This window comes from Equus przewalskii, chromosome 1 (assembly GCF_037783145.1).
Source record: "Equus przewalskii isolate Varuska chromosome 1, EquPr2, whole genome shotgun sequence".
Lineage (NCBI taxonomy): Eukaryota > Metazoa > Chordata > Mammalia > Perissodactyla > Equidae > Equus > Equus przewalskii.
This window is the reverse complement of record NC_091831.1, coordinates 28421726-28447992: the sequence shown is the minus strand read 5'-3', so window position 1 is coordinate 28447992 and position 26267 is coordinate 28421726. Positions and strand designations below refer to the sequence as shown.

At 48.0% G+C, this 26267-nt stretch overlaps 3 protein-coding genes across 10 annotated transcripts in view; 1 reads left to right on the top strand and 2 right to left on the bottom strand.

Moving 5' to 3' along the window:
* The window catches only part of POLL (DNA polymerase lambda), an 11009-nt gene extending 3832 nt beyond the window's left edge, over positions 1–7177 (bottom strand). For 2 of the 6 annotated variants that reach the window (XM_008520882.2, XM_070558499.1), the window contains exons 1-8: positions 7069–7177; positions 6062–6226; positions 5072–5366; positions 4718–4880; positions 4039–4356; positions 3081–3254; positions 2389–2517; positions 232–400 (exon numbers count right to left, since the gene is read on the bottom strand). In XM_008520882.2, the coding sequence (XP_008519104.1) occupies positions 232–400; positions 2389–2517; positions 3081–3254; positions 4039–4356; positions 4718–4880; positions 5072–5366; positions 6062–6176 (1363 nt within the window). In that variant the 5' untranslated portion in view covers positions 6177–6226; positions 7069–7177. Of the gene's footprint in view, positions 1–231; positions 401–2388; positions 2518–3080; positions 3255–4038; positions 4357–4717; positions 4881–5071; positions 5367–6061; positions 6227–6732 lie in introns of all 6 variants that reach the window. The other 4 variants (XM_008520883.2, XM_070558511.1, XM_070558485.1 and 1 more) reach the window with 3 other exon arrangements.
* Positions 7145–26267, top strand: DPCD (deleted in primary ciliary dyskinesia homolog (mouse)). Of its 2 annotated transcripts, XM_008520893.2 has the most exons (6): positions 7145–7294; positions 11958–12038; positions 18380–18504; positions 18852–18985; positions 25419–25521; positions 25963–26267. In XM_008520893.2, exons 1-6 carry the CDS (start codon positions 7231–7233, stop codon positions 26065–26067), a joined length of 612 nt encoding a protein of 203 aa, XP_008519115.2. In that variant the 5' UTR covers positions 7145–7230; the 3' UTR covers positions 26068–26267. The 2 variants fall into 2 exon arrangements, with proteins under 2 accessions (XP_008519115.2, XP_070414625.1); XM_070558524.1 differs by lacking the exon at positions 11958–12038 and having other exon boundaries at positions 7175–7294.
* FBXW4 (F-box and WD repeat domain containing 4) overlaps positions 20866–26267 on the bottom strand; it is an 84537-nt gene continuing 79135 nt past the window's right edge. For both annotated transcript variants that reach the window (XR_011522438.1, XR_011522444.1), the window contains exon 10: positions 20866–24643. The gene's annotated coding sequence lies outside the window, so the exon portion shown is untranslated. The remainder of the gene's footprint in view (positions 24644–26267) is intronic.

Sequence of the window (26267 nt, the reverse complement as noted above, 5' to 3'; positions counted from 1 at the left end):
ATGAGACCTTCAACCTGCAGGTATTACTGAGCACCTCTGGGTAGGTGTGGGGAGCTGTTTCTTCTCTTCCCTGAAACGGCTTTGGCCATAAAGGAAAGGGGGGGGTTCTCACAAAGCAACCTTTCCCTGCTTCCTGCCTCGAGACTGCAGCTTTGAGGCTCTCCCTCCTGGAGGCCGTCCAGCCCTTCCCTGCCCTGTGCCAACCTGTGCACCCAGAGATGGAGCTTATACCTTGCTGCCGAAGGCTGTCAAGGAGGCGACTGAGGATGCCCTGGTGAGATCGGCCATCTGGGTGAGTGAGCAGCACGTCCACATCACCACAGGTTGCTTTCCCCCGTCTGTACGAACCACATGCCACACACAGCAGCCCAGGGTTGAAGGCCTGAGCTGATTTCTGGACCTGGGAAAGAACAGTGAGGGGGTAAGGGGCTGTGGGCCTCCAGCCCTGTGAGGAGTTCCTTTCTCACGGCAGCCCGAGGGCATTCCCTGACCCAGGACCCACATCCCCAGCTGATGCCCCAAGCCAATCCTTGGATGCACGATGAGGGAATAAGCCCCAAGGAACAGAGGCCAGAGATCTACCCTGGGGAGCAGCTGTTCTGTAGCTTCACTAGGACAGAAGATGCCACTGGAGGCAGCCTGAGGAGAGACAGAAGAAGATGTGTACTCTGATTCTGAGGGCAAGCACTGATCTTTCCCTCTAGAGCTCTTTAAGAGAAAAAAGACAACTCTCTTGGCCCCTGCCCCAACCCAGATGCCCAGGCCTGTGAAACTCCACTTAGGACATAGGGCCAGGTACCTGGAAGCCCCCAGCCAGATCTCGGCAGCCCCAGGTATCTACGGATTTGGAGCTAACGGCAGTGTGTGAATTGGGGCTTGAGGCCTGAGCAGCTGGCTGACAGGGTGCCCTGGGCCCAGGTCTGAGGGAAAATGGAACCCAGAAATATAACTGCACCTGCAGGAAAGGAAAGGAAAGAAAGCAAAGAGGGAGGCAATTCTGAGCCAATGCCCACATTCTTACTTAGAGGAATGGGGCTCAGGGGGGAGGGGGCTGAGCCAGAGGGGACTGTCAGCTGAAGGATCATCTCTCATTGAGGGGGATAAGCCCATTAGCTTCCACCCCAGAGACATTGAGGCCTTTCATATGCAGATGGCCTCCCGACTCCACGCCAGGACACTGAGATTTCTGGGGCCCTGGATACCCGCAGCCAGGACACCTCAATTCTCCTGACAGGCTGGCTCTGCTAATCCCTTCACTCCCTTCTTGAGCCTCCCAAGAGGATGGGAGGAGGCCTAGGATGAGTAATCCCATCAAAAACTCCTAAGGCTGGAGCCCTTAAGTCGGGGAAGCTGGCCAGGTGGGAAGCCACTTCTGTTCCAAGGGGCTGGAGGCCAGAGGCTCACTGAGGCATTCTCCGTGCCCAGATACCGTGGCTGAGTGACAGTGTCATCACCAGCACCAAGGCCTGGTGTCAGGTGGACAAAGGGGCCTGTCCATCCATCCTGTGCCAGCCTCACAGTCCCACGGCCTAGAGTAGAGCTGGAGGCTGATTTCAACTAAGCTGGGCCAGAGTCTCCATGGAGTCCTCCCTATCAGAATCCTAGACCAAAGGGAGCAAACTTGCCCATAGCAACCAGCCCCTAATCCTAATGCCATTTGAACAAATGATACATCTAACCCTAACTCTAAACCAAACCCTAATCTTGCCCAAACCTTATTTCTAGGATAACCACAATCTGAAAACCATCCAACACTAAGAAAACCCTACTCTTAATTCAGGCCTAACCTTAACTCAACTCTTGATCTAGCTTTCCTCTAACCCCAAAGCTAATCCTACTGGCACTGTGTTTCTACACCAACTCTAACCCAAACCCTGAACCAGCCTTGGGTGGGTTTCAGAAGGCCCCTACATCTGGAAAGAGATATAAAACTTTGCACATTTATACAAATTCTGGAGAGAAAGAGCCCATAGTTTTCATCAGGTTCTCAAAGAACCTCTGCCCTGACCCACCCTAACCTAGCCCAGTTCAAACCCCCATATCCTCAAGCAGTTCTGATCATAATCCCTCTCTAACCCAGCCCTAACATTAACCCAGTCCAAACGCCATTCTAGCATCTAAGCCAACGCTTGCTCTGCCTAACCGCTGAGAACCCTTATCCAGAGAGCTGGTATTGCAGTCCTTCCAAACAAAAGCCACCCACCCCTCCTCTGGACCTGCAGCTTCAGTCTCAACTTGCTCTTTCCCCTAGTCCCAACCTCTGGTGAACTACAGCTTCCTCTGCCCACTGGGGTCCCAGCTGAGGGATCAGGAGTTCTTGGCTTCAAGCCAGTCCCTGCTATAAGGGCAGCACCTGGCTCTCCTCACTGTTCTGGGACATGTGCTTACTGTCTGCTCAATCTCTGTGGCCTCCTCCCTGGGTATGCGTTCCAGGAAGTCATTGTAATGCTTCAAGCCAATGGCCTGCTGGGTAGTCAAGGAGGCCTGGTTGCGGATGTCTTCTAGGCTCCGGAAACCCTGGAAAAAAGAAACCAGATAGGAAGGCTATGAGGCTCCATGACCAATGAAGAGACAGTGAATGAGCACACACACAAGGCTTCCACCAACCCTAGACTCCAAAGAAGGCCTGAGGCAGGACCAACCCCAGGAGCGGCTGGGTCTGTAATACACTGGGACTCGGGAAACGCAGGGAGCATGGAAGACACGCCCCCATTCAGCCCTGCCACCATCCTAAAACACTGGTTCATGATTCCATCAGACTAGGGGTGATTCTGTACGTGGCCAGGTTTGGGAACTAGTGATTTGGATACTCAGCCCTGAGGCCTGGTCTCCTCAGGAAGGCCTTTGCTGGTCTGTGGGACAGAGAAACATACTTCCTATCTCTGCCTACACCACAGATTAACGCCTCAAGGATACCAAGTTCTATGAGCCAGGAGAGGGGTCTACATGAGCCCTGGTCCCCTTGAAAAGTGGTCTCCCTATAGTCTGGCTTCATTCCCATCAGAGCACAGGGTAATTTAACTGTGAGACAAGTTCTGAAATATAGCAAGACTGAAGTAGGGGCTGGGAAACAGTATGACCTGATGGTACCACATCTGGGCAGTCTTGGTTCCAGCTCCCCAGATGTTGGAGAAGAGCTCCAAGATAGGCACACTCTCGCTGATATGATCCAGCTTCCGTAGATGCCCACTCTCTAAGATCTCTATGATCTTCTCAGCCATCCGCTTTCCAATCCCGGGAATACCGCAGGCCTCCTAGAGGAGGAGGAGGCAGAGGCAGGAAAGAAGAGTGAGAAGATGGGACGGGTAGAGCCAGCAGTGGGGAAGCTGACTCCTTTAGCAGATGTATGAAGAAAAGCCAGCCTGGCCAGTTGGCAACTGATGGCCGTGTAAAGCTCGGGCACAGTTGAAGATGAGAAGTGTGGATGGAATGGGCTGCGTACTTTGTCTTTTGGTTCCCAGAGGGATGGGGATCAGCAGAGGAAATAGAGAAAAGGCAATAATGATGATACTAATCACCACCATCATCACAATAGTGCAAGCTAACATTTACTGAGGGCTTACTGTGCATCAGGTCCTGCATTACAGAGATCATCTTTAGTCTTCACAGGAACACTGAATTTGTTACTACTGTTAGTCCCTTTTTACTGATGAGGAAATTGATGCTCAAAGGGTTTAAGTAACTTGCCTAAAGTCACACAGTTAGTGAATAATGGGAATCAGAATTCAAACCCAGGTCTGTTGGCCTCCAGATTCTAAACTTTTAAAAAACTTTTTATTATGGAAAAAAATTCCAAAGTAGAGGGAACAGTATAATGAACTGCCAAGTACCTGTCACCCAGCTTCTATAATTATCAAGATTTTGTCAATCTGCTCTCATCAATCCCCCCATTTTTTGCTTTTGTGCAAGTCCCAGACATCACAAAATCTTAACCACTCCACCTGATCTCCATTTGTGACTGATGCCTCCACCAATCTCTGGCCAGTAAAGAGAAGACCTCCCCCTTCCCCTGCGTACCCTGCCCTGGCTGTCAGATACCTGGTAGGAGGTGACAGGCTTGTGGAAGCTCTTGAGGGCATTGATGGCCTTGGCATAGCCCAGGGCCCTCCACTTGTCTCCCTGAACACTGTAGGCTTTAGCCAGCACTTCCAGTTTCTCTGTGATGTGACGGTTGTGGTTGGTTGCCTTCTGGCTTGAAGGCTGTGCACAGACCCACTTATCCAGGCCCTTCGGAGCTGGGCAAGGCTCACCATCTTCCTCAAGGAGGGTAGGGTAGTGGCCACTGATCAAGGCTTCCAGATCAGCTGCGCTAACCTGGGTCTCTTCCCCATCACTGATTTCATCATCAAAGCCAGGCTTGAGGTAGGGAAGGAGAAGAGACAATCAATTCCTGCCCCAGTGATGAGGGCTCCTTGAGGGTGGGGTTGAATCTCCTAGTCAGACCCAAGAATGAGGCTGGGTCTTTTGTGCAGACATGGGTCTCCTTAAGTGTGGGGCTGATTTTCATTCAGCTTCCCCCAGAGCCCAGCCCTAGCATCCCCAGTGGTACATGGCAAATGCAGGAGCGATGAGGGTTGGGAAGAACTAAGTGGCTTCATAATAAAGAGAACCCTCCTCTCTCAGGGGCCTGGAACTTTCTGAACCACCACCAGGCCCTCCCTGCTTCTGTGATCTAATTTCCAGGAGAGGGGAGTTTGGGGGCTGGAAGGCTCCTGACCTGGACTTGGGTGCTTAGAGCCTCTTCTGCCCTCCGGGGAGGAGATACAGGTCTGGCAGGAGAAGGAGGAGGGGAGAGGGCTGTCCTGAGCAGAGGCTCACGGGCTCCAGGAGGAGTAGAAGAGTCTTGATCTGCCTTGCTGAGCTGTGTTTGGTCCAGGCACCTGCAGGGACAGTGATGGGAGGTTAAGATACCAAAGACCTCACCCTATCTCTGCTCCCAACCTTTCTCTACTCTGAAACCTTGGTTTTCCACTGTGTCCAATTAAGACAATGAGAGTTATTTTTAATAACCCAAGAAGAATGCTCAAGATGCTGCCAGAAAACATTTGAGGAAAGACTGAGACCAGCCCACCTGTTGGGGATGAAAATGCTGAATCCTGCCGTGTCTACCAGCCTTCTCTCCTGCAGGCACAAGCTTAGCCAGGCTGACTTCACCAGCTGAGCACCTGGGGGCAGCTGGGGCAGTCTAAGGATGCGGAGGGCTCGCTCATAGTCCATGCCTTCATCCACCACAATGTGAGTGACCCCTGCTGCCTGGGCAGGGCATATCTGGCCACCGTGCTGGATAATCTGCTTCTCGAAGACTTCTGCCCGGGCTCGCCCAATGCCAGTGGGCAGAACATGGGCCCGCAGGGAGCTCAGCCACTCTGTGGAGAGGACATCCAGATGCCTATTGTAACTTTCAGATATATCCCAATGAACCCTTTGCAGTCCCCTGCCCCTGGACAATCATTTCCCTTCCATCCAGACAGCCTTCATTCTGAAGATTCCACCCCAAGCATAGCTAATTTCCTCATAGCCATCACTTGAATGAAAGGGGCAAGGATTTTGATATGTCCTGTTTCCTCATGTAACCTAGAAGAGTGTCTGGCACATTGTAGGTATTCTATAAATCACTTCATCTGATCATTTATTCTTTCAACAATATTAATAGAAACCTACTACTATGTACTAGGCACAAGGCACACATGTTTGCCATTACAGGCCTCACAGTCTCAGAGATTCCCCCTCCCCATTCCCACGTAAGCCTTTGCCATCTATTTGTCAATTTGGCTGTAAAATAGCTTATAACTCTGGGAACCTGAGAGGAAAGGATTCTGCTGGTCATTTCTTTAGGGACCAAGGAGTATTTTCTGAGTGATGGAGGTCTTGGGGTGGGGTAGAAGATACCCCAGCCAGCAGCCTGTCAAAGACTGGAGACCAAGCCTATTGCAAGGCAGGTACAAACAAACCTGCAGGCCCTGGGTGGGCAGAGTCAGCTCTAACATCTGATTCTGAACATGAACAACGTAGGAATCCTGAGGGTTCAAGCACATGAGGGTTCTGAGATGGGTTTGCTCACCTCCTCCTGCTTCTCCGTGTTCCCTCTTGGGAATCTTTGCAAGTGCTTTTGATGGTGAATTGGTGTGAATTTTCTTCCGCTTGGGAAATGCCTTCAAGATACCCCTGGGGTCCATTGAGATATGGCTGGATCTTGTCCTTTCTGTTTGAGAGCTGATCACAGCAGCTGTTTTGTAGAAACCCAGAATTGAGGTTCCCCAAGCCCTCTGCCTATGGAGGTGGGATCTCTACCGATCAAGCCTTGAGGGCAGGAGCCCAGATCCCAGGGGTCTCCAAAAACCCAAGTGAACGTCAGTAGTTTAGCCTACCTCTACACTCACCAGCCTTTCAAAGTCAGAATATTGGGGTTATGGGCGGAAGAATGGGACTATTTGGGGAGCTTTTGAGAGTAAGGAAACGATATCATTCCTCAGTGGGGTTACTCTAAAGATTCAGTGCAGTGTCTGCCCCTGCTGCATCCCACTTCCAAAGGGCTTTACCAAAAGGGGATATCAGGCTAGGAAATGGAGCTACATCTTTAGGAAGCCCTTGCGCTCCCAAGAGGAGTGGAGACTGGGGGAAACCTGCACATAAACCCCACATAATCTTTCTCTATCCCCATCACAGACCCACAGAAGAAAACGAGGCGGGGGGCGGGGGAGATGTTAACGGGGCAGTGGGAACGCCCTGCACCTGCCTAGTCGCGGGCCTCTCGGCTCGGGGTGCTCAGTCCCGCAGCTGCAGGGAGACGGGGCCCGGCCGCAGCTGGGGTGGGGCGCCTTCCGGGATTGGGGAAGTTTTGGCCTCACAGCTGGGGGTAGAGAAGACTCCGGCAGGTGTGGGGTCTCCGCCGCGTACGCAGCTGGCGCGCATCAGGGACTCCCAGCTGGGGACTACAGGACGGCTGGAGCGTCGGGACCCTGCCCTGAGGGGGCCCAGCCCCCTCCCCACTCCCGGGATTTGGTCTAGGATGGGTTCAACTTCAGGCCGGGTTGGTCACCTGAGTGGGGCCAGGAAAAAACTACTTACCAAAGCAGCCAATGAGAGCAGGCGAAGGCGTGGGAGATGCGGTGGGGGTGGGGTGGGGCGGGAAGGACAAATGCCCAGAACACCTTCCGGGTCAGCCGGAAGTGACCCTAGGCAGAACGGTTGCCATGGCAGCGTCCGGGCACGCGGCTGGGCGGAGGGAAGATGGCGGTGACAGGCTGGTTGGGGAGTCTGCGGGCTGCCGAGAAGACGGCGCTACTGCAAGACGGTAACTTGAGGCCCCTCGCGAGCCCCCTCGTCCCTTCCCCCAGGGTCCTACCCTCAGTGCTGGCGCCTCCATGAAGGGCCTCACCCTGGGACGGCAGATCTGGAAGGGTCGCGGTCGCCAGCCAGGCCATGTCCTGCATTTGCAGATGAGGAAACTGAGGCCCAGAGAGATGATGTGATTGGCACACGCCTCTCTGGACATCCCCTGGTTTCCCATACACCGCCTCACTCCAGTCTGAGTTCTGTTACTAGTAAATAAGAATTCCTTTCCCATTCATTATATCATTTGCTCCTCACCGCTGTCCCGAGAGGCTAATATCCACCCCATTTTACAGAAGAGGAAACGGAAATCCAAGAAGATTTTAGACCAGCCTCAGCTCCCCCAGCCAGTCAGTAGTACAACTGGATCTTGACCTGGGATCCCATGAACCTCAATCTGGGGATTCTGTTGCTGAAGGCAGCCTGGTGTCATGGAGAGGCCGGAAACCTAGGCTTTATTTATGACTCTGCCATTAATTCACCATGGGCTCTCCATCCTGGCTGTTGACTTGTTTGGACTTCACTTTCCTCATCTGTAAAATGAGGCGGATGGGCTACCTCTCTTATCTCTGGGTCCTTTCCAGCTGTCATGTTATGTTTGTAAGTGAACCTCTAAATGTTCCCTGGGTCTTTAGGGGAGACAGCAAGGGCCCAAGGCTGTGCCTGGAAGAGGTGGGCACAGGGATATGGAATCTTGACTTTCTCTCACCCTAGGATTGGCCGGTGTGGGACTCCCTGTGCTTCAGGGTCCCTTCCTGGACGCACTTGACAGCCGGAATGAATTAGATCTGAATTCCTGTAGCTTTCAGGATACCAGCTAGGGACTCGCATCCATAGCCAGAAGCCAATCAGGGAAGCCTGGAAATTAAAAATCAGCTGCTCGTTCACTTACTCATTTATGCAGTATTTAGGGAGGCTTTTACTATGTGCCAACCTGTGTGCTAGAGAAGATAGAAAAAGACTCATTGTCCCAAGAGTTCACAGAGTGACCAGGAAAAAACACATGTAAATAAATAATAGTATGTGTTAAATAGAGACTGAAATCTTCTATAAAATGCTATGAGAGCAGGAAAGTGGAAATGATCAACTCTTTGAAGTAAGGTCTAACAGAAGAGGTGATGTTTATGGGTCCTGAAGAATTAATAGGTGTTTGGTAAGTAGAGAAGAGGGGATGGCTATTCTGGGAAGAATGACTCATGTAAAGGCATGGAGGTGTGAAAGTATATAGCTGATTACTAGGGGAGTAACAAAACATTTAGTGAGGCTGAACATTCACCCAGTCAGTCATTACAACCCCTCACACCGTGTCAGGTACTAGATGCTACGATGGCAGGGTGAATGAAAGGTCTCTTTTCTCAAGGATTAATGAGGGGAAATGGTGGAAAATGAAGAGAGATTGCAGATAAAGTGGGGTATGTTGTGATAGTTCTCCTATGCCAAGCTAAATTTTGGACATTCTCTCAGAGGACAGTGGCTTTTGTTTTTATTATAAAAAAGTACATAACATAGCACTTACCACTTTAGCCATTTTTAAGTGTACCTCTGTGGCATTAAGTCCATTCACAGTGTTGTGCAACCATCACCACCATCCATCTCCGGAAGTTTTTCATTTTCTTCAACAGAAACTGTATATCCATTAAACACTAACTCCTCATTCCCCCTATCCCGAGCCCCCGGCAACCACGATCCTACTTTCTCTCTTTATGAATTTGATTACTGTAGGAACCTCATAGAAGTGGAGTCATACAATGTTTGTTCTTTTGTGACTGGCTTATTTCATTTAGCATAATGTCCTCGAGGCTCATCCACGTTGTCACGTGTCAAAATTTCCTTCCTTTTTATGGCTGAATAATACCCCATTGTATGTATATACCGCATTTTGTTTATCCATTCATCTGACAATGGACTCTTGGGTTGCTTTAGCTTTTTTAGCTATTCTGACTAACACTGCTATGGACATGAGTGTACAAATATCTGTTCGAGTCCCTGCTTTCACTTCTTTTGGTCACAGGACTGTTTAAACAAATATTTCATCAGCCAGGATTTTCTTAAGTTTTTTTATTAGTAGCATCACAAAACAATGTTATTAGATTTTTCTTTTCCAAACTGAAAATATATATATATACATATATGGATATGCTTTGTCAAACCTTTCCTGTAAATTTACCTTCCTGGTGTGTGCATGTATGGGTGGGGGATGTTACCTCCTTCCTACCAAGAATCACTGCTATTGTAATAAGAACCCAATACACTTTAAATTTTTTTCAGAAAAATATATATTTGTAGTGGAAATATTAAAAATAAATGTCTGGGGCCGGCTCCGTGGCTGAGTGGTTAAGTTCCTGGGCGCGGACATGGCACTGCTCGTCAAGCCACGTTGAGGCGGCGTCCCACATCCCACAACTAGAAGGACCTGCAACTAAGATATACAACTATGTATGGGGGTGGGGTTGGGGAGATAAAGCAGAAAAAAAAAAAAAGATTGGCAACAGTTGTTAGCCCAGGTGCCAATCTTTAAAAAAAAATAAAAAATAAAAAATAAATGTCACCGATAGTCCTACCATCCAGAGGTAATCATAATTTACATTTTCTTTCATAAACTTCGATATTTTTCCCATGCATACACACTCACACATATGTTTTTTTCTTTTATGAAAATGTCATGCTAATATACTTAAAATTTGTTATATCCACATACACATATACGTATAGAATAAATATGTATAGAATAAAGTATAAATAAAATATAATGTTTGGGTAAGGGAGGATATTCTAAGCATAACTTCTGCGTAGTAAGGAAAAAATAGTTGACAATATAAAAATTAAACACTAGTTTGGGAAAACCCACTTTAAACAAAGTTATAAGGCAATTGAAATTGAGAGTATTTGCAACACATGTGACACATGGTTAATATATACAAAGCTCAATCAGATTAGTAAGAAAAAGATGAATACCCAAATAAAATAGGCTAAGGCCTAAATGGGTAATTCACTAGAAACATGACCAATAAACTCTTGGAACAGTGCTCAACCTTACAAATATTTAAAGCTATACAAATTATTCTAGCATGGTTATTAGAGCATGTACTTTGGCCTCAAGTGAGTTTCACCTTCAGTCTGTCATTTCCTAGCTTTATGACCTTGGACAAGTTGCATGCCTTTTAAACCTCTATTTTTCTCATTTGTGAAATACAGGTAATGGGGGCACGTGGGATTATTGTGAGAATTAAATGGAATAAAACATGTAAAGTGCCTGGCCAATAGTTAGCACTGCGTCCTTAGACTCACAGCTGGACTGCAGGGAGAGAAGAGGGTCAGGCCAGACCCCCTCAGCTACTCACAGGCAGCACCTTGTACCCCACTTCTGACAGGAAAACCCCCTTCAGCGCTATGAGCCATCCAAGTGATTAAGGGTGGTGTGAACTAGGGGCCTGCTGAGAGTCCCCGCAGATTTGGGGGGAATTTTTCTAGAATACAAATTAGGAACGACTCAAGGGAACTGTGTCCCAGGGTAGTGAATTGGACAGGAAAAAGGCTTGGTAGAGCAGATACAGTTGCAAGTTTTAACTAGTGGCAGCTTTAGCTTGTTGGGGACCTTGGGACTCTTATTCATCAGACATACTTTGGGAACCTGTCTCCTAGGCATTTGTTATTAGTCTCACTGAGGAGCCTACCTATATCTACTTACCTGTCTCTAAAAATAGGGGAAATTACTTAGTCACTTTTAAGAAAATGCTTATAATTATACTAGGTAGGTCAAAGAGTTGGGCTAGGAGACTCCCTTAGGTTCTTCCATGTTTTCAATGAAAGACGAATCAGTGTTCACTTGTTCTTTCATCAGTAGTTAGTTGGGCCCATAATATATGCCAGGTACTATGCTCGGTGTTAGGGAAACCATAGGCAGGGGGGATAAAACCACTCTTGTCTAGTAGAAGAGACAGGCAGTAATCAAAGAATCACACAAATAGGTGTAAAATCATAACCAAGGTAAAAACCCTGAAGAAAACACATGGGAACTAACATCGTTTGGCTATGTAATAGGAATGGCCTAGAAATGTGCAAAAGAATGCAGAGTGATGGCACGGCTAAAGGGAGTGCTCAGTCAATATCCTGTTCCATATCCTGAGCACATCAGCTGGGGAGAGAAAGGTAGATATTGTATCATTCCTAGGGAGACAGATGCTTTTAAGAGTATCACACTATGTGACAAATGCTCCATTATGGATATGAATAAAGCACTAGGGAGGCACAAAAAACAAGGCAGCAATGAGTTTTGCCAATGTGCCTGGGGGTGATAGTCTAGGAAGACTTCCCAGTGGAAGTGACATTTGAGCTGGATTTTGAAGAGTGAGGAGTTCAACAGATGGGAAGAAGTATGGAGCCTTTGCTGGTAGAGGAAACCACAAAGCAAAGACATGTTCAGAGAAAGCTTCAGAAAGGAAGTGAGTTCCAGGACACGTCTTAAAGTAATGGTAGGCGATGGTTGGCAAGGAGTTCGTGGGAGGCTCTGGGAGGGTTTCTCAGTACCACCAAGGCTGTCGGTGTTTCCCAGATAGAGCCCTTGATCTGCAAGGGGCAAGACAAGAGGAGGCTTGGGGGTAAGGCACTCTCTGCTTTGTGCGTAGGGAGAAGGAAGGTGCACTATTTGTTCCCAGATGGGAAGGAGATGGCCGAAGAATATGATGAGAAGACGAGTGAACTACTTGGTAAGTGACAGGGCCCCCAGTGGGCCCTTAGGAACACTTGGGATGACCTAAACACAGGTAAACACTCCCAGCCTGAGGCTTAAGGGAAGAGCCCAGTGCCAAATGGGGAAACTGAGGCCCCCAAGGCAAGATTGTTCCTGAGAATAATCTGAGGCGGGGCTGGGCACCAGAGATGGAGTGGCCAGTGAACCCCACACCACCTCCAGACAAGTGAGAGAGTGAGTGATTCTTGTAAGGTGGGAATGGGGATGTAGAGAAACCATTGGGAAAAAACTTTACAGAGAAGATGGAATTAGAAGTGAGGCTTGTAGGCTGAGTAGTGGTAAGGGCAGGCTTTCACTGCAATTTTTTTGCTTGTTTTTTGTTTTGTTTTCTGAAGCCACACCAGGAGCAAGCATCAGAGGCAGCAGCTTCTGACCTGTTCTCAGAGGTGGCACTATTAAATATGACCCTTATCTTGGAGAATGTCTGAATCAAAGTGGGGTAGGGGGTAGAAATGGTGATTTTGCAGCATTTATCATTTTCGTTCCTGCAGCTCTTTTCCTCTAAGAATAGGCTCATGAATAGGGGCTCCAGCTCAGATTTCTGAGAATTATTTTATTTGTCCATTCTCTGTTCCCAGGTATGCACATCAGCACTAACTGACTTCCCAGAGCTAGGTGGCTGGTTCTTTGACCCAGGGCCTGAGGCTGTCAGCAGTGGGAGTTGGTCTCTTTATTAAGTTCCACCTAAAATGCTAAGACCAATGATGGAATCATGGGCTGGGTTATTTTCTTGTCATTATTCTTGACTTTAATTTCTTCCTGGGCCTGATCGACAGGTAGTATTGGTGAGGGAATTTCTTTTTCCCTTTTTCTGACAGCTCATAAATGTCTAGAACCGACAACACAGATTACACTGGTTTGTATTCTCTTAGTCTCCAGTCTTAAAATGCATGTCCTGCGCATGTTCAGTTGCAGAGTGAAGTGTTGATCCCTCCTCATTATGAGCTGCTTGGGCTTCAGTCCCAATTGGTTTAGTCTGGTGCTATTAAAAATCTTGATGTGTTTAGCATATGACACTGATTTGGTGGAAACCAATACAGTAGTAATATCCTCACAATGCATTGTAATTTATAGCGCTCCCAGGGGATGACAGCCTTGGAATGCCTAATAGGGGCGAGCTTATGAAAGCAGAGGTCACGTGGGCTAACCACTACCATCACCAAGCCAGAGACTAGCCGCAGCTCCTCTCCCCCAGCATCACCTCTTCTCCACACAGAGCAAATAAAACAGCTATAGCTGCTGTGGCTGTAAAAACAAACAAACAAATAAAACCTGGGCCTCTTAATTGTGCTTGAACATGAAATTAAAATGAAAAATAAGGCCAGCTTCCTTCATCGGTAGCATCCCACATTAAGCTATCGCTTCTCTTGGCAGGAGGGGAATAGACAGTGGCCTTCAAATTTCTTTTTCTTTTTTTTTCTTTTTTTTTTTTTTTTAAAGATTTTATTATTTTCCTTTTTCTCCCCAAAGCCCCCCGGTACATAGTTGTATATTCTTCGTTGTGTGTTCTTCTAGTTGTGGCATGTGGGACGCTGCCTCAGCGTGGTCTGATGAGCAGTGCCATGTCCGCGCCCAGGATTCGAACCAACGAAACACTGGGCCGCCTGCAGCGGAGCGCGCGAACTTAACCACTCGGCCATGGGGCCAGCCCCCAAATTTCTTTTTCTTAAAAGCAGAAATGGAGGTTCATAGGAGAACATTGTTTGGCTAAAGTTTATCTAATACAAGTTGTGCATCTCTTAATGACGGAATACGTTCTGAGAAATGCATCCTTAGACGATTTCGTCGTTGTGCGAACATCATAGAGTATACTTACACAAACCTAGATGGCATAGCCTACTACACACCAAGGCTATTTGGTACTAATCTTATGGGACCACCATCGTATATGTGGTCCATCCTTGAATGGAATGTCGATATGCGGTGCACAACTGTAATGATACTAATACTGTAACTTTTATTGGGCACTATACTAAGTGCTTTATATTTATTGTCTTATTGAATCATCCTCATTACAGCCTGATGAGGCAGGTACTGTTGCCATTTTATAGTCAAAAAAAACATAAGATCCAAGAGGTTAAGCAGCTTGCTCAGAATTACACAGCTAGTTAGTTTCTGAGCTAGGATTTAAGCCTAGGTCTGTCTGATTAACAGCCCATGCTTTAGTCCACAACAGCGTACCACTGGGAGTTGAGAATATTTAATCCTGCTTTATTTTCTTCTTACTAAATTTTGCTCTCCCCAGAATGACCTGAGTAGGGGCTGGTAGGAGCAGGACAGAGATGGGCAGAGAGGAACACCCGGCTTGAACCACCGAGCCTTTTGAACAGCTGATCCTTTTCTTACCCCAACCACCCCACCCTACCCCCACCAGCTGCCCTTGCAAAATACTGTTCATTATTTTTTAAGTGTAAATAATCCCAGAGCCTGAGCTGACTTTTGCTTGTGCATTCTATGAAGTAAAATATGGACAGGGTTTTTATGGCTGTAAATAGGAATAGTTACCACTTTTCCAGCTAATTATACAAATTTGATAATTGGCCAAACTGGTTTTCTGTTAGAAAAACCCAGAAAGTAATTTATCGAGGAAGCCAATAGGGCTCCTGTCTAGGACAGAGTTCTTTCAGTCACTGTTAATAAGGATAGTAGTGTCATATATTTTTTTCACCCCTCTCAATGCTATTCATTCCCACCCCCCACAATGAATGCTGTATGTATTCATAGGGGAAAAAACTGAAGGGCCCCATAACAATGATCGGAACATCAAACCAGCCCCAGAAGAACACAGCATGTCCAGGGGGGCAGAGGCTGAAGGGCAGGCCATCCCCCAGCGATTACATTCGGATTACCGACTTAATCTGCTTTGGTATTTGACCGCCAGCCTAACCACCCCAGGCTGCATTTGGAGGATATTGAGCACTTTCATCCCCAAGCACTTCACCGGCTTTATAAATGACCCACTCAATTCCCTTCAGTCTCCTCAGGGATGGGACGTGGCAGCTGTTTAATAGCAACATAGCAATGTTGCAGTGTTTTAGGGCAGAAAAGAAGAATCCTGCATCCAGTTTAAGCAGCAGGGAGTATTTAGGAAAGGGGAATGCAATTATCCATGTTGGAAGTGGGCCAGGGCTTGGAGCTTTGGGGAAAGAGGCCTTTAGGCCCTCCACTTTCCAGCCCACCTGAAAGACGAGGCCTCCTTTCAGCAGTCTGGGACATCAGCCTGCTTCCTGCTGATTTAGGAAAAAGCCCCCAGGCACTGCCTCCTTCATATAGTCCTCATCAGACCCTTTACAGGGTCATTGAAAGTCTCCTTTCCAAGGACTGACCCTGGCTCAGCCAGGAAGATATGACAGCATCCCAGGGAGCTGCCTTGCACACACCAGTTTGGGTTTAACGTATAATCAAATCAGAGTGACAGCAGGTGGAAACAGTCTTCTGTTGCCGCAGGAGCTGTCCTTGAGTTCAGGAACAAAGACAGGACAAGAAAGATAAAACAAAGTATGTGTTTGCATGTGTGCATTCATGCCCAGGTACTTAGGAAAAATAACAAGGACGTCACCAAAATCACTGGTGGATCTTATCTCATAAGCGAAGGAGTAGGGAAACTTTCCTCTGTGTTGTAACAGAAATTTATCCCAAGGTGTTTAAAAAAAAGGAGAAGGTAAAACAGCCAAGGGTGCCAAGTTCCTGTGACCTGATTGGCTTTTAAAGTCAGCAGTAAGGAATCCAGTAGCTGACTTTCCTCCTCCTTAGGATGCTCCTTGGGAAGGTTTCTGTGCAAAACCCAACATCCCTTGGAGTAAAACAGTGGATAAAAATCTTGGATTTGGAATTGCCTCTCCTGGCCATACTAGTATTGTTCTTTAGGACATATGATTTAACAAGGCCTATGATTACAGGAGCACCTCTCTTATTCAGCCCCAGCTAGTTAGGTATTCCTCACAAATTACATTTTCAGATAATCAAAGATTTTCCTCTAAAGGCTAAAATATAAAAAAGAAATAGAGCTACTTAAAAAAAATAAAAAAGGAAAAGAAACCTTCCTGAATATCATATATGTTTATTGAACATTTATGGAATACAATTTAGCCTTTTATTAATGATTCACATTCTGATCTTGAAATTAGGAGACCTGAATTTTAGTTGTGGTTTTTGCAAGTTAATCTCTCTGAGCCTTGGTAATTCTTCATACTCTATCCCCTGGACAGTAGTGGCAAAGGTTGAAAGAGAGGAGGCAGGGAAGAAATTCTCTTTCTCATTTAAAAAATACAGGCACTGGTGAGACTGGCCCAGTGGTATAGTGGTTAAGTTCATGCTCCATTTCTGTGGCACAGGGTTCACAGGTTCGGATCCCGGGTGCAGACCTAGCACCACTCGTCAAGCCATGCTGTGGCAGCATCCCACATAAAATAGAGGAAGATTGCCACTGATGTTAGCTCAGCAACAATCTTCCTCCAGCAAAAAGAGGAAGATTGGCAACAGATGTTAGCTCAGGGCCACTCTTCCTCACGCCTACACAAAAAATACAGGCATTGAACCAAACGCTTTCTAAAGAAACCTCCATCTTTAAAATCTGTGATGACTGTGTTCTATTCTGTAGTGATCCTGGCAGGTTCCAAGGGGGCTTGTTTGCCCTTACACTCAGTGATCCCACGTGCTTTGCAGTTCTGATGCTGCCCTCTGATGTAAGCTGTTGTCAATATGCCTATTTCCTGCCTTATTCCACACATAGTGTTTTATATATAGTCTGAGTGAGAATCTGGGAGTGATCTTTCCTATGGTATAGAGCCAGCTACATGGGTCTTGTCACAATAAGCCACTGCTTGGAGGCCTTTGTCACTTCCGAGTTTTTGACCATGACAGAGGCCCCCAGAAGGCTGGCTTCCAGTTAAGTGACGTATTACGTGAATAGATTTGGATCTGCTCCCAGTCACAGTCCATTCACCTAAGAGAGTAGAAGTATTTGTGGGAAAAAAAAGTTGCCTGTGAAGCATATTTCGAAGTTTTACTCTTCCTTATTAATTTTCATTATAAACTTGGAAATGTGTTTCTAGGGAGAATTTTTGGCCCTAAGTTGTAATAAAATCACACTGCAGAATGCAGCAGACCTTATAAAAGCACATATTCAAGGGAAAATTCTAATTTTACAGCACACTTCTGTGTTCAGCTTGCGTGCCTTACTTAGAGCAGTGAGGGTGTTTGGGTTTGGCACAACTGCTCAAAAAGTCTCAAAGAAACCCATCCTGAAAATCAAGCTGCAGCTCTTGTCCCCCAGCCCAGAAAATGGAGCACACGGGAACAACCACGGCCGAATACCAGGCACTGTTTGAGTTGTCTAGCTCTTTACACCAGCTTCAGGAAGGCTGCTGGCCCCTAGCAGCACCTGGCTGCCCAGGCTGGAGGACACCCGGTGCAGCAGGAAGGGAATGGAACAGAGGTTAGGCCTTTGCTCAGGAAGGCCCCCCTACAGGACGGGCTGCCATTCTGACAATAGCAGTCACTGTGACGTGGCTGAATGGGCTTCCTCAAAATCCCAGCCAGGGGCTTCCAGGTAATGTCCATTGAACTAGTTTTTTCACTTATAATTTCCATAATGTATGTGCCTTATTTGAAAAAAACAGTCTTATGCAGACATCTGGGTTGTAAAATAAGGTAAAATAGAGATGATTATTTGCATTATAAAAGAACGGTTCCACTCTACAAAAAGTTCACATTAAATTGTCTGTAAGCAATGCATTTAAAATGATGTGTGCCTAAAATTTTGTTTAAATACAACTCATGCTGTTGTTTTAAGCCAGGTAAACCTGAAATGAGTGAATTTTTATATTTGGACTTTGTGAATCTTGAGACAAATATGCCTCTCAATGCTTTCTCCCTCTTAACGCATTTTTCCTTTGCACATTTTCAGAGGGAAAAAATGCACATCAGCTCACACTTTTCGGGGTCCAAATTTTCTCCGTTACCAGTAACTACCCAGTTCCTAACCCCTGCATCTTCTCCTTGCTTGAAGTCACACCTAGGGATTTCTTAATTCTGCTTGGCTCCTTGCAGAGTTTTGTTCAGTTCTCTTTGTCTGGGCACCCATGAGATGAGCTTTACAAGTTGTCTGATACTGAAATGCTCTGCTGAGATTTCAGAGGCTGTGAGGACCCTGCTCAGATGCACAAAGCCAGTGCGAAGGCCTGTAGCTCCCACTCTTAATCCTGTTCCACTTACCAAATGTGATGTCAATGATTCGGCAGAAAAGAGCAGAGCCTCTTTCTTCCTCATAATCCCATTGCTTCCTTCTCTCCCCAGTGAGAAAGTGGCGTGTGAAAAGTGCCCTGGGAGCCTTGGGCCAGTGGCAGATTGAGGTGGGAGAGCCAGCACTCCCAGGAGCAGGGAGCCTGGGGCCTGAACTCATCAAGGAAAGCAATGTCAATGTATGTCTATCTGTCAGGTGTCTTGGGGAGGCTGGGGTGGGATTGGCCTGCTGGCCCCTGAGGGCAGGCACCATATCTTGTTCATCTCCTCATCTCTCATGTGCCCACCTGGACACAGTGCTCTAGAAATGTTTGCTTGAATGACTACCCAAAGGGTTTTGACTTGGCCATCCCAGAGCGAAGTCTCCAGGCCTGGAATGTCACAGCAATAGCAGCATCAGAGGGGAGCTTTGGAGAAGAGCTGAGAGTCTCCAATTGTGCCCTCTGGTAGAGCATTGCAGAGGGGGAAGCCATCCCTTCCTGCCCTTCTCCAAGAACAGTCCTTGAGTTGGATTTACTTTCTGCAGCCCATCTTCATGCGCAAAGATACCAAGATGAGTTTCCAGTGGCGGATTCGAAATCTCCCCTACCCTAAGGATGTCTATAGTGTCTGTGTGGACCAGAAGGAACGCTGCATTATTGTCAGAACAACCAACAAAAAGTAAGTAGTGTGATGGGCACCTTCCTGCCTGTGAATGAGCAGGGTCAGGGGTGTGGTTTGACCTGGGGATCAAACCAGCTTGAATAATGTAATCTGCTCCATCAGGCAGGGAAATTGGAACAATGAGTGTCTGGTGCAGTACCTGGTACATACTGGGGCTCAATATATATTTGTTGAATGAGTGAGGGGATGAGGGAATCACCTGGCCATTAACATTTACAGGAGTTTAAATTACTGGTCTGGGAGCAGTAAATGAGATTCCTCCCTGGACTGAGGGGCAGTTTGCTTTGGCCCCTTGGAAGTCTTTTGCATTATGTTCCAAAAGGAGTACTCAACTTCCCTTTGCTCTTCTCCTTGTGGTTGGCTAAGGGGGAGGCAAAATGTGGGGTAGTGGGGACAGAAGTTGGCCAGGGTAGAGATTTGATCCTGGCAGGGCTGCTTCTGGGCTGTCTTGGAAATGCATTGGTCCCATTTGGGTTTCCAGAGCTCTGATCACAGGAGAAGAGAAGAGCACTGTCATGAATTGGTCTTGATCTGGGCCAGAGGGATTGCAGTATAGGACCAACTCCCTTCAAATAATTTTAGGGCATTGAGCTGGAGGTTTTATGAGTTACTGGTCCACAAACTGTGAAGCCACCCAACATGCCTCATGGGGTACTAAGCTTAGGCCAGACGTGCCCCCACCCATCCACTGGTTTACATGCAGTAAGGGGGACCCAGCTCTTTGTCCATCTTCTCAGATGGTGTGGTGTCAGACTCCCCTCCCATCTCCCTCAGGTTCATGAGGCCCGCAGGGAAGCAGCGTGGCTCCCAGGCTCCTCCAATGCAGCCCTGGCTTCTGCCCCACTCTTATGACCCCCGCATCCTGTCACTTTGGCAGGGTTAAGGGGGTGGGGAAGGGGTGGAGATGAATGAATTAATTTTGAGATTATTGCTGTACATGCAGCCAGCAGCCCCTGCAGTGGGCCTTGTCTATAAATATAAAGTCATAATAATAAGGGTTTGCGTTTATAAAGCACTTTGAAGCCCTCAGATAAAAGGCAGTTTATTCCCGTTATTGTTCTCATCATTAACAAGAGTCAGTGCCTAAAGTGGAATTTAGCAATTTCAGACAACGGAGAAATTGCCTTTAGGAAAGCAAACTCCATGCTTCAGCAAGCATTCCCTGGCGCAAGAGGTCCTGGGTCCAAACTGGGAACAAAAGTGCTTCTGATAGCACTTGAATCTGCAGCCCAGCAGTTTGTGGAGCTGGCTGCTGCCTCCCTTTTGTCCCCCAGAGGTCACTGTCGAATACAGATATCAGGCAGAAATGTGATTACCAGGGATTAAGAGAGGCTAGCTAGCTAGCTCACCAAAATCATCTGCAGGCGGATCCCCTGGGTCCCATCTCCTGCACTTATCCAGCCATAGGTGGCGCTGTTGGCCAGGAGCTCCATGGCTAGAGGCCCACTCCAGAGCCAAAGGCAAGGGGGAGATATTTTGGAGCTGATGGGTGAGGGCCAGGTGGGACGGGAGTAGTGCCCCAGGATGGGGCAGAGCTGGGGGTTAGATTCCCACAGAGGGGAGAGGAGTATGTGTGTGCCCACTTTGAAACCCACACTGAGCCTCTTGTCGAGGCCCAGCTAGGCTCAACCCAGCATTCCTTAGGTCCCTCTGCTGGGAGGTAGGTGAGAGAGGCCACTAAACCCTTAACTGGCTCTTTCCTGAGCCTAGTGGCCTTTTCATCTTCTATCTGGAGTAGTGGTATATCTTATACATTTACTACCACTAATTAAACAGAACTCAATGGCTATTCCTTTGAGCAGTGTTTAACTTTTTCAGGATACTTTAAAAATCTGTTTTTTGATCTTCACACCATCCAGTGGTGGGCAGGGTACCTATTTTTATTCTTGTGTTATATATTAAGGATTATGTAAGTGTATCTGTAAAGTCAGCATGATGAACTGACTTGACGAAGGGAAAGTTAGTGATGGTCTCAACACCTAGGCATCTGCAATTTCCACCACACCATGGCATTTCTCTCTGCTTTGACTTCTTCCTTTACCTGGAGGTTCTATGCTTGACCTGGTTCTAATATTCTGGAATGTGGTTACTAATAAAAGTCACAGATCTTTTGTCCATACCTGCCTTGTCCCTGAAGAACTGGCTTGCCACATTTCTTGAAGTGATTCCAGTGTATCATGTCCGTGGCTTCAGGTATTAGTGAGGGATGAACAGGGAAGGAAGAAAGTGCTTTTCCAGGATCCCAGTGTGGCACCATCTGTTCCTGGTAAGAGTGTTTGTGCAGAAAGAAGGTTCTTAGCCTTAGCCTGGAAGCTGGCAGCTATAAGTGGAATGAGCCAGGGTGCTGGATTGGGAAGACATCGGCTTAAATCTGGCCTCTGCCACATATTAACTAGTATTTTGCTCAAGGTTTCCTCATCTATCACAGGAGAAAAGTCATACCTATCTCATAGATTGTTTGGGGAATTTGATGAAATTGTATGTGTACAACACCCAGCACACTGGCCAGCCTGAAGCAGGTCCTCAACAATTCTTTGGTAATTGGAACCCGAGAGATCTTGGCTGATTTGACATCGATGATATTAACACTGTGGGAGGTGTTAATAGGCATCACTAGAAAAAAGGATTCTGTAGTCAAATAAGTTTACGAAACTCTGGACTAAACAAGTTTCTCTTTGATAGGGCTTCTGAGAGCTTTTAGTATGTGAGTGTGCAGTGTAACTCTCTAGGAGGGGACTCCTGTAGGCAGGGAGGCTTGATGCCTGGATCCTTGATGTTTAAGAAAGAAGGAAGATTTGCCTGCTGATTTTCTAAGGGCCGGGCTGGCTGGAGGCTTCTCTGGACCACTCTAGCTGAGCCTGTGTGCAGGTATGCAGGGCGCCCTCTGGAGGTGTGTGGGGCATGGCCCATGTGACTGTCCACAGTGGCCCTGTTGCTACTTTCAGCCTCTCCTCCAGTCTCTCTCTCTGAAGGCCGGGCCTCTTGTGCCATTTCTCAGTTCACTGCAAGGAAGAATAGGTTGGGGAAGGACTGGGAATTGGGAAGGAGATATGGGCGTGTGTCATTTCTGAAATAGCCAAAATGTAGGAGCTGTCCTTTTGGCCCAGGTTGGAGAGAGGTAACAGAGTTGGCCTGTTCCCGTTCCTTTGACAGTGACTTAAAGTTTCTCTAGGGCAGCTCCTTTATTTGAGGAAGGAATTTGGAGGAAGAAACTGAGGCCCAGAAGTTCAGTGGCCAGCGCAGGGTCCCAAGGCAGGTGCAAGAGTCGTCCTGAGAGCCTTTGCTTCTATATACGTCTTTGAACACTTCTGACATTCAGAAAGGCGGAGCACTATGTGTCAGAGAGAGTGCCCAGGGGAGGGGCCTGCAGGGTGACTGGATCCCGGAGGAGACCACTCTTCATATCCACCCCGTCTTTGGACAAATGCAGGGAACCTAGATCAGGTAGTCTCTGACTTTGAGGTGAGAATGTGGAGAGATGGAAGGGTCAGGAGATTTGGGGACTTATCACTTGTAATAACGGCATCTCCATTTACCAGTTTTGTGCCTTAGGCAAGATACCTAACTTTGCTGTGCCTCGGTTTCCTCTTCTGTAAAAGAGGATAATAGAAGTAACCAACTTGAGAGGGTTGTTTTGAGGATTCAATATGTATAGAATAGAGCCTGGCACAGAATGAGCATTAATAAGTGTCACCTTTCATTGTATGGCTGAAAGTGAGAACTGTGAAGGGGATGAGAATGGGGGAGTGTTGCACATCTGCAAACAGCCTGGGAACCACCTGCTGTAAGGGTGTCGCTTTTTGGGGTTTTTTTTGAGGAAGATTAGCCCTAAGCTAACTGCTGTCAATCCTCCTCTTTTCGCTGAGGAAGACTGGCCCTGAGCTAACATCTTCCTCTATTTTATATGTGGGACGCCTACAACAGCATGGCTTGGCAAGTGGTGCCATGTCCGCACCGGGATCCGAACCGGCGTACCCCAGGCCACCGAAGCAAACATGCACACTTAACCGCTGCGCCAGCAGGCTGGCCCCAGGGTGTTGCTTTTAACAGAAACACAACAAGGTCTCCTCAGGCAGGGATGTGGCCTTGTTTCTTCTTCATCCTTAAATTCCCAGCTCACAGCTCAAGGCCTGGGATACAGATGATGCCTAAGAAGTGTTTCCTGCCTACCTAGGGCTGCCTGAGGCTGAGCATTCTGACTTTTCCAGAAGGACAGTGGGTCCCTCTCTAGTCCGGGTGCTGGTAAGAAAGTCAAGTGTGGTTCCTGTCAGGGAAAACCCAAGGCCAGGGAATGGAGGTGAGAAGGGGGCGGACTGCTATCTGAGGAAAGAAAGCAGATGCCCCATACTCCCTTGAACAGTGCCTGTAGGAGCCTCTGAGGAAAATTGTTTAACCTCAACAAATAAACTAAATCCATTAGAATAGACTCAAAACAAATCCAAGCCTCCAGACCCACTCTGCCTCCACATCCCTAGCCTTGTGAAAGGTGGTGGGAGTAGGACAGGGGAGGGGGCAAGCCATGCACCTCAAGTTCCCTTTGATCTTGTTGTTGCCATTGAGGGCAAGCTCTAGGATTCTTTTTCCAGTCACCCTGCCCCAGCCTGGGGAATGTAGCTTGACCGTGCCCCTCTAAGGGGGCACAGGTGTGTTGCTATACACCCCTGGCACACAAGCCAGGTAGGCAGAAAGGATGTCCCCATGCTCTGCATGGCAAGGCCTTACACAGGCCCCATCAGTTCGGCTGGGCTGCGTGTGCCTGAGCTGCTGCTCTCCCGGTTCTGCCGCTTGTGTATATTTGCAGGGAAGATGTTAACACTTCCTAACAAGCCTTTGTGTTCATCTAATCTCTGCTGTTTAACCTTTGACTCCCCCCTATTATCAGTGTCTGCCACCTTTGCTGGCCAGACCAAGGGCCCCAGGAAGAGCCCTCAGCCTGGGCTGGCTAGGAAGAGGATGAGGCCAGCATTCCACCCCAGTTTGCAGGCAGATGGATCGCCTTTCCCTGGGGCAGAGCTTTGGAAAATAAAGCAAACTTGTGGTGCCATTAGGATCCCCCAGCCCCCACTCCTTTTGAACTGTCAGCCTTTAAGTAAACATTCTTTTCCTGCCGTGGGTCCCAGCACCTTGGCGGGGAGTGAGGAACCTGGGAGGAGAGGGGCCCTGAGAGCCTCCACTAAACTGAGGGATTTCGGCAGGGAGAGCGGGAAGAAGTGCTGCATTGATGTCAACTCCGAGTCCCCAGGGCATCGGAGCTTTTGAAGTGGACTCAGGGTAGCTGTCACCACAAGGACCAGGCCCCTCTGAAGTATTAAAAGCCCCGTCCTCTTCAGGCCCCTCACTTGAGTTTGTTTGTGCCTGCCTGCAGCGTTTCCCTCCCCAGCCCACACAAACTCTGTAGCAGCAGGGACGCCACACCTGGGTGACAGGTCTGGCAGCCACTGGCCAGAGCTGAGGCTACACTTCCACCAAGGACAATGCCACACGGGCCTATTGCTGGAGATGAGAAGGCCATTCTTTGTGCTCTGGTGTAACAAGCAGCAGACCAGGGGCAAGGAGCTTTAATCCTGATGCCACTGACAACTGACTGTGAAACCAGGCAAGACATTTCACCTCGCTGAGCCTGAGTTTCCTCTTCAGTAAAGGAGGTCAAATTTCCTGCAAAACAAAATCCAGTTACACACCTTATGGGCTGGGTGTTGCTATCTGGTTTGTTTTGTTTTGTTTTGTTTTGTACTAAAAGGGATCATTAATCTCTGAATTGGCACCTGCAGATGATAGGGACCTTGTGTGGTGTGTGAAAATGGAAGAGTGGGGCCAGCAAAGGAGTCCAGAGCCCCAGAGATCCGGCTTCCACGATGAATCACATGGTTTGTCCGTCCTCTTAGGGAGATTTCTCCTTGCAGATGTACTTCGCTCTCTGGCCTACAGGTAGAGTCAGGCTAATAAGGCTTTGATAGATCTCAAAAGAGGAAAACATATGTGACGGAGGCCTTCAGTGGAAGTCCCATGTAAATGGCAACTGTCACTCCCCAGCCTTGGGGGACAGCCCTACATGTCCTTATTCTGTCCCTTGGTAGCACACATGTCCCATTTTCTTAGCTTGCCTGAGCTCTCTGTATTCCGTGAGGCTTCTTCTCCATGTCTGGGAGTCCCAAAACTGAAGTGTGAGTCACTCTAATCCTCGTCTAATCAAGGAATCACAGTTAGTCCCGCTCTTTTGCTGCTGATTTGGTCATAAGGCCTTTCATCCTTTTCTTCCCAGGGCCACTAAGCTCTAAAATACTAGTGTTCCCACTGGCTTCCCTTCTTCCTCTTTGGCTGTTTGGAAGGTGTTGGAGAACTGTGTAGAAGGTTGGCAGCAGAGGGCCTAATGCCCAACTGTTGGGGTCACCTTGCTGGGTATCCCCAATGCCTCTTGGTGTCCCCACAGGTACTACAAGAAGTTCTCCATTCCTGACCTAGACAGATACCAGCTACCTCTGGATGATTCCTCGCTGAGCTTTGCTTATGCCAACTGCACTCTGATCATCTCCGTAAGATTCACCCAGACTTCTTGGCCACTGCATCAGGGAGAGGCTCCCTCTTTTCCTGCCCACCTCCCATCCCATAGGAGTCCCCAGTTCTAGCCCCTACCCTGGGCTGTGCTTGCTAAAGAACAGGCATCTCTACTTGAGCATGAGGAGAGCAGAGTAGGGGCTCAGGGAGGAGCCTGATCTTATAAATCACACCTGGAATAGGATAGAGGGTGATGGGGAGGGGCGGAAATCACAGGCCTGGGGTTCTGGTCCAGTGCCTGCTCCTACCCAGCCATGTGACCTTGAGCAAATCATTCAGTAGGCCTCAATTTCTTCATCTTTGAATAAAGGGATCAGAAGGGGTCCTGTCTGTGTGTGTGTGCACATGCACATGTGTGTATACATGTAGGGAGGGGGGGATGTAACTGAATTATGTTCTATTCCTGGCTCCATCCACAGTACCAGAAACCAAAGGAGGTCCTGGTGGCTGAGTCAGAACTGCAGAAGGAGCTGAAGAAGGTAAAGACGGCCCACAGCAGTGATGGGGACTGCAAGACCCAGTAGTAGACTGCTGAGCCTGCACCTCTGGTGTGGAGGGTGGGTGAGGCTCTTCCTGTCAGCCTGTGAGACTTCGAGGCTTGGGCTTTTCCGGTGCAGGGGCAGCCTCTTCTCTTCCAGGAGCTATCTGGGCTGGGCCTCAGGGCACCTTTAGCCCCTGCATCATAGTCTTGTCTCCTAAGTAAAGTCATTCTGAGTCACTGTCA

Bases quoted from the DNA above. Each gene is read 5' to 3' on its own strand.
- DPCD (XM_008520893.2), top strand. From the start codon at position 7,231: ATGGCGGTGACAGGCTGGTTGGGGAGTCTGCGGGCTGCCGAGAAGACG. The intron at 12,039-18,379 runs GTAAGTGACAGG...TTCTCTCCCCAG, and splicing joins GAAGACGAGTGAACTACTTG to TGAGAAAGTGGCGTGTGAAA. The intron at 18,505-18,851 runs GTATGTCTATCT...TACTTTCTGCAG, and splicing joins TCAAGGAAAGCAATGTCAAT to CCCATCTTCATGCGCAAAGA.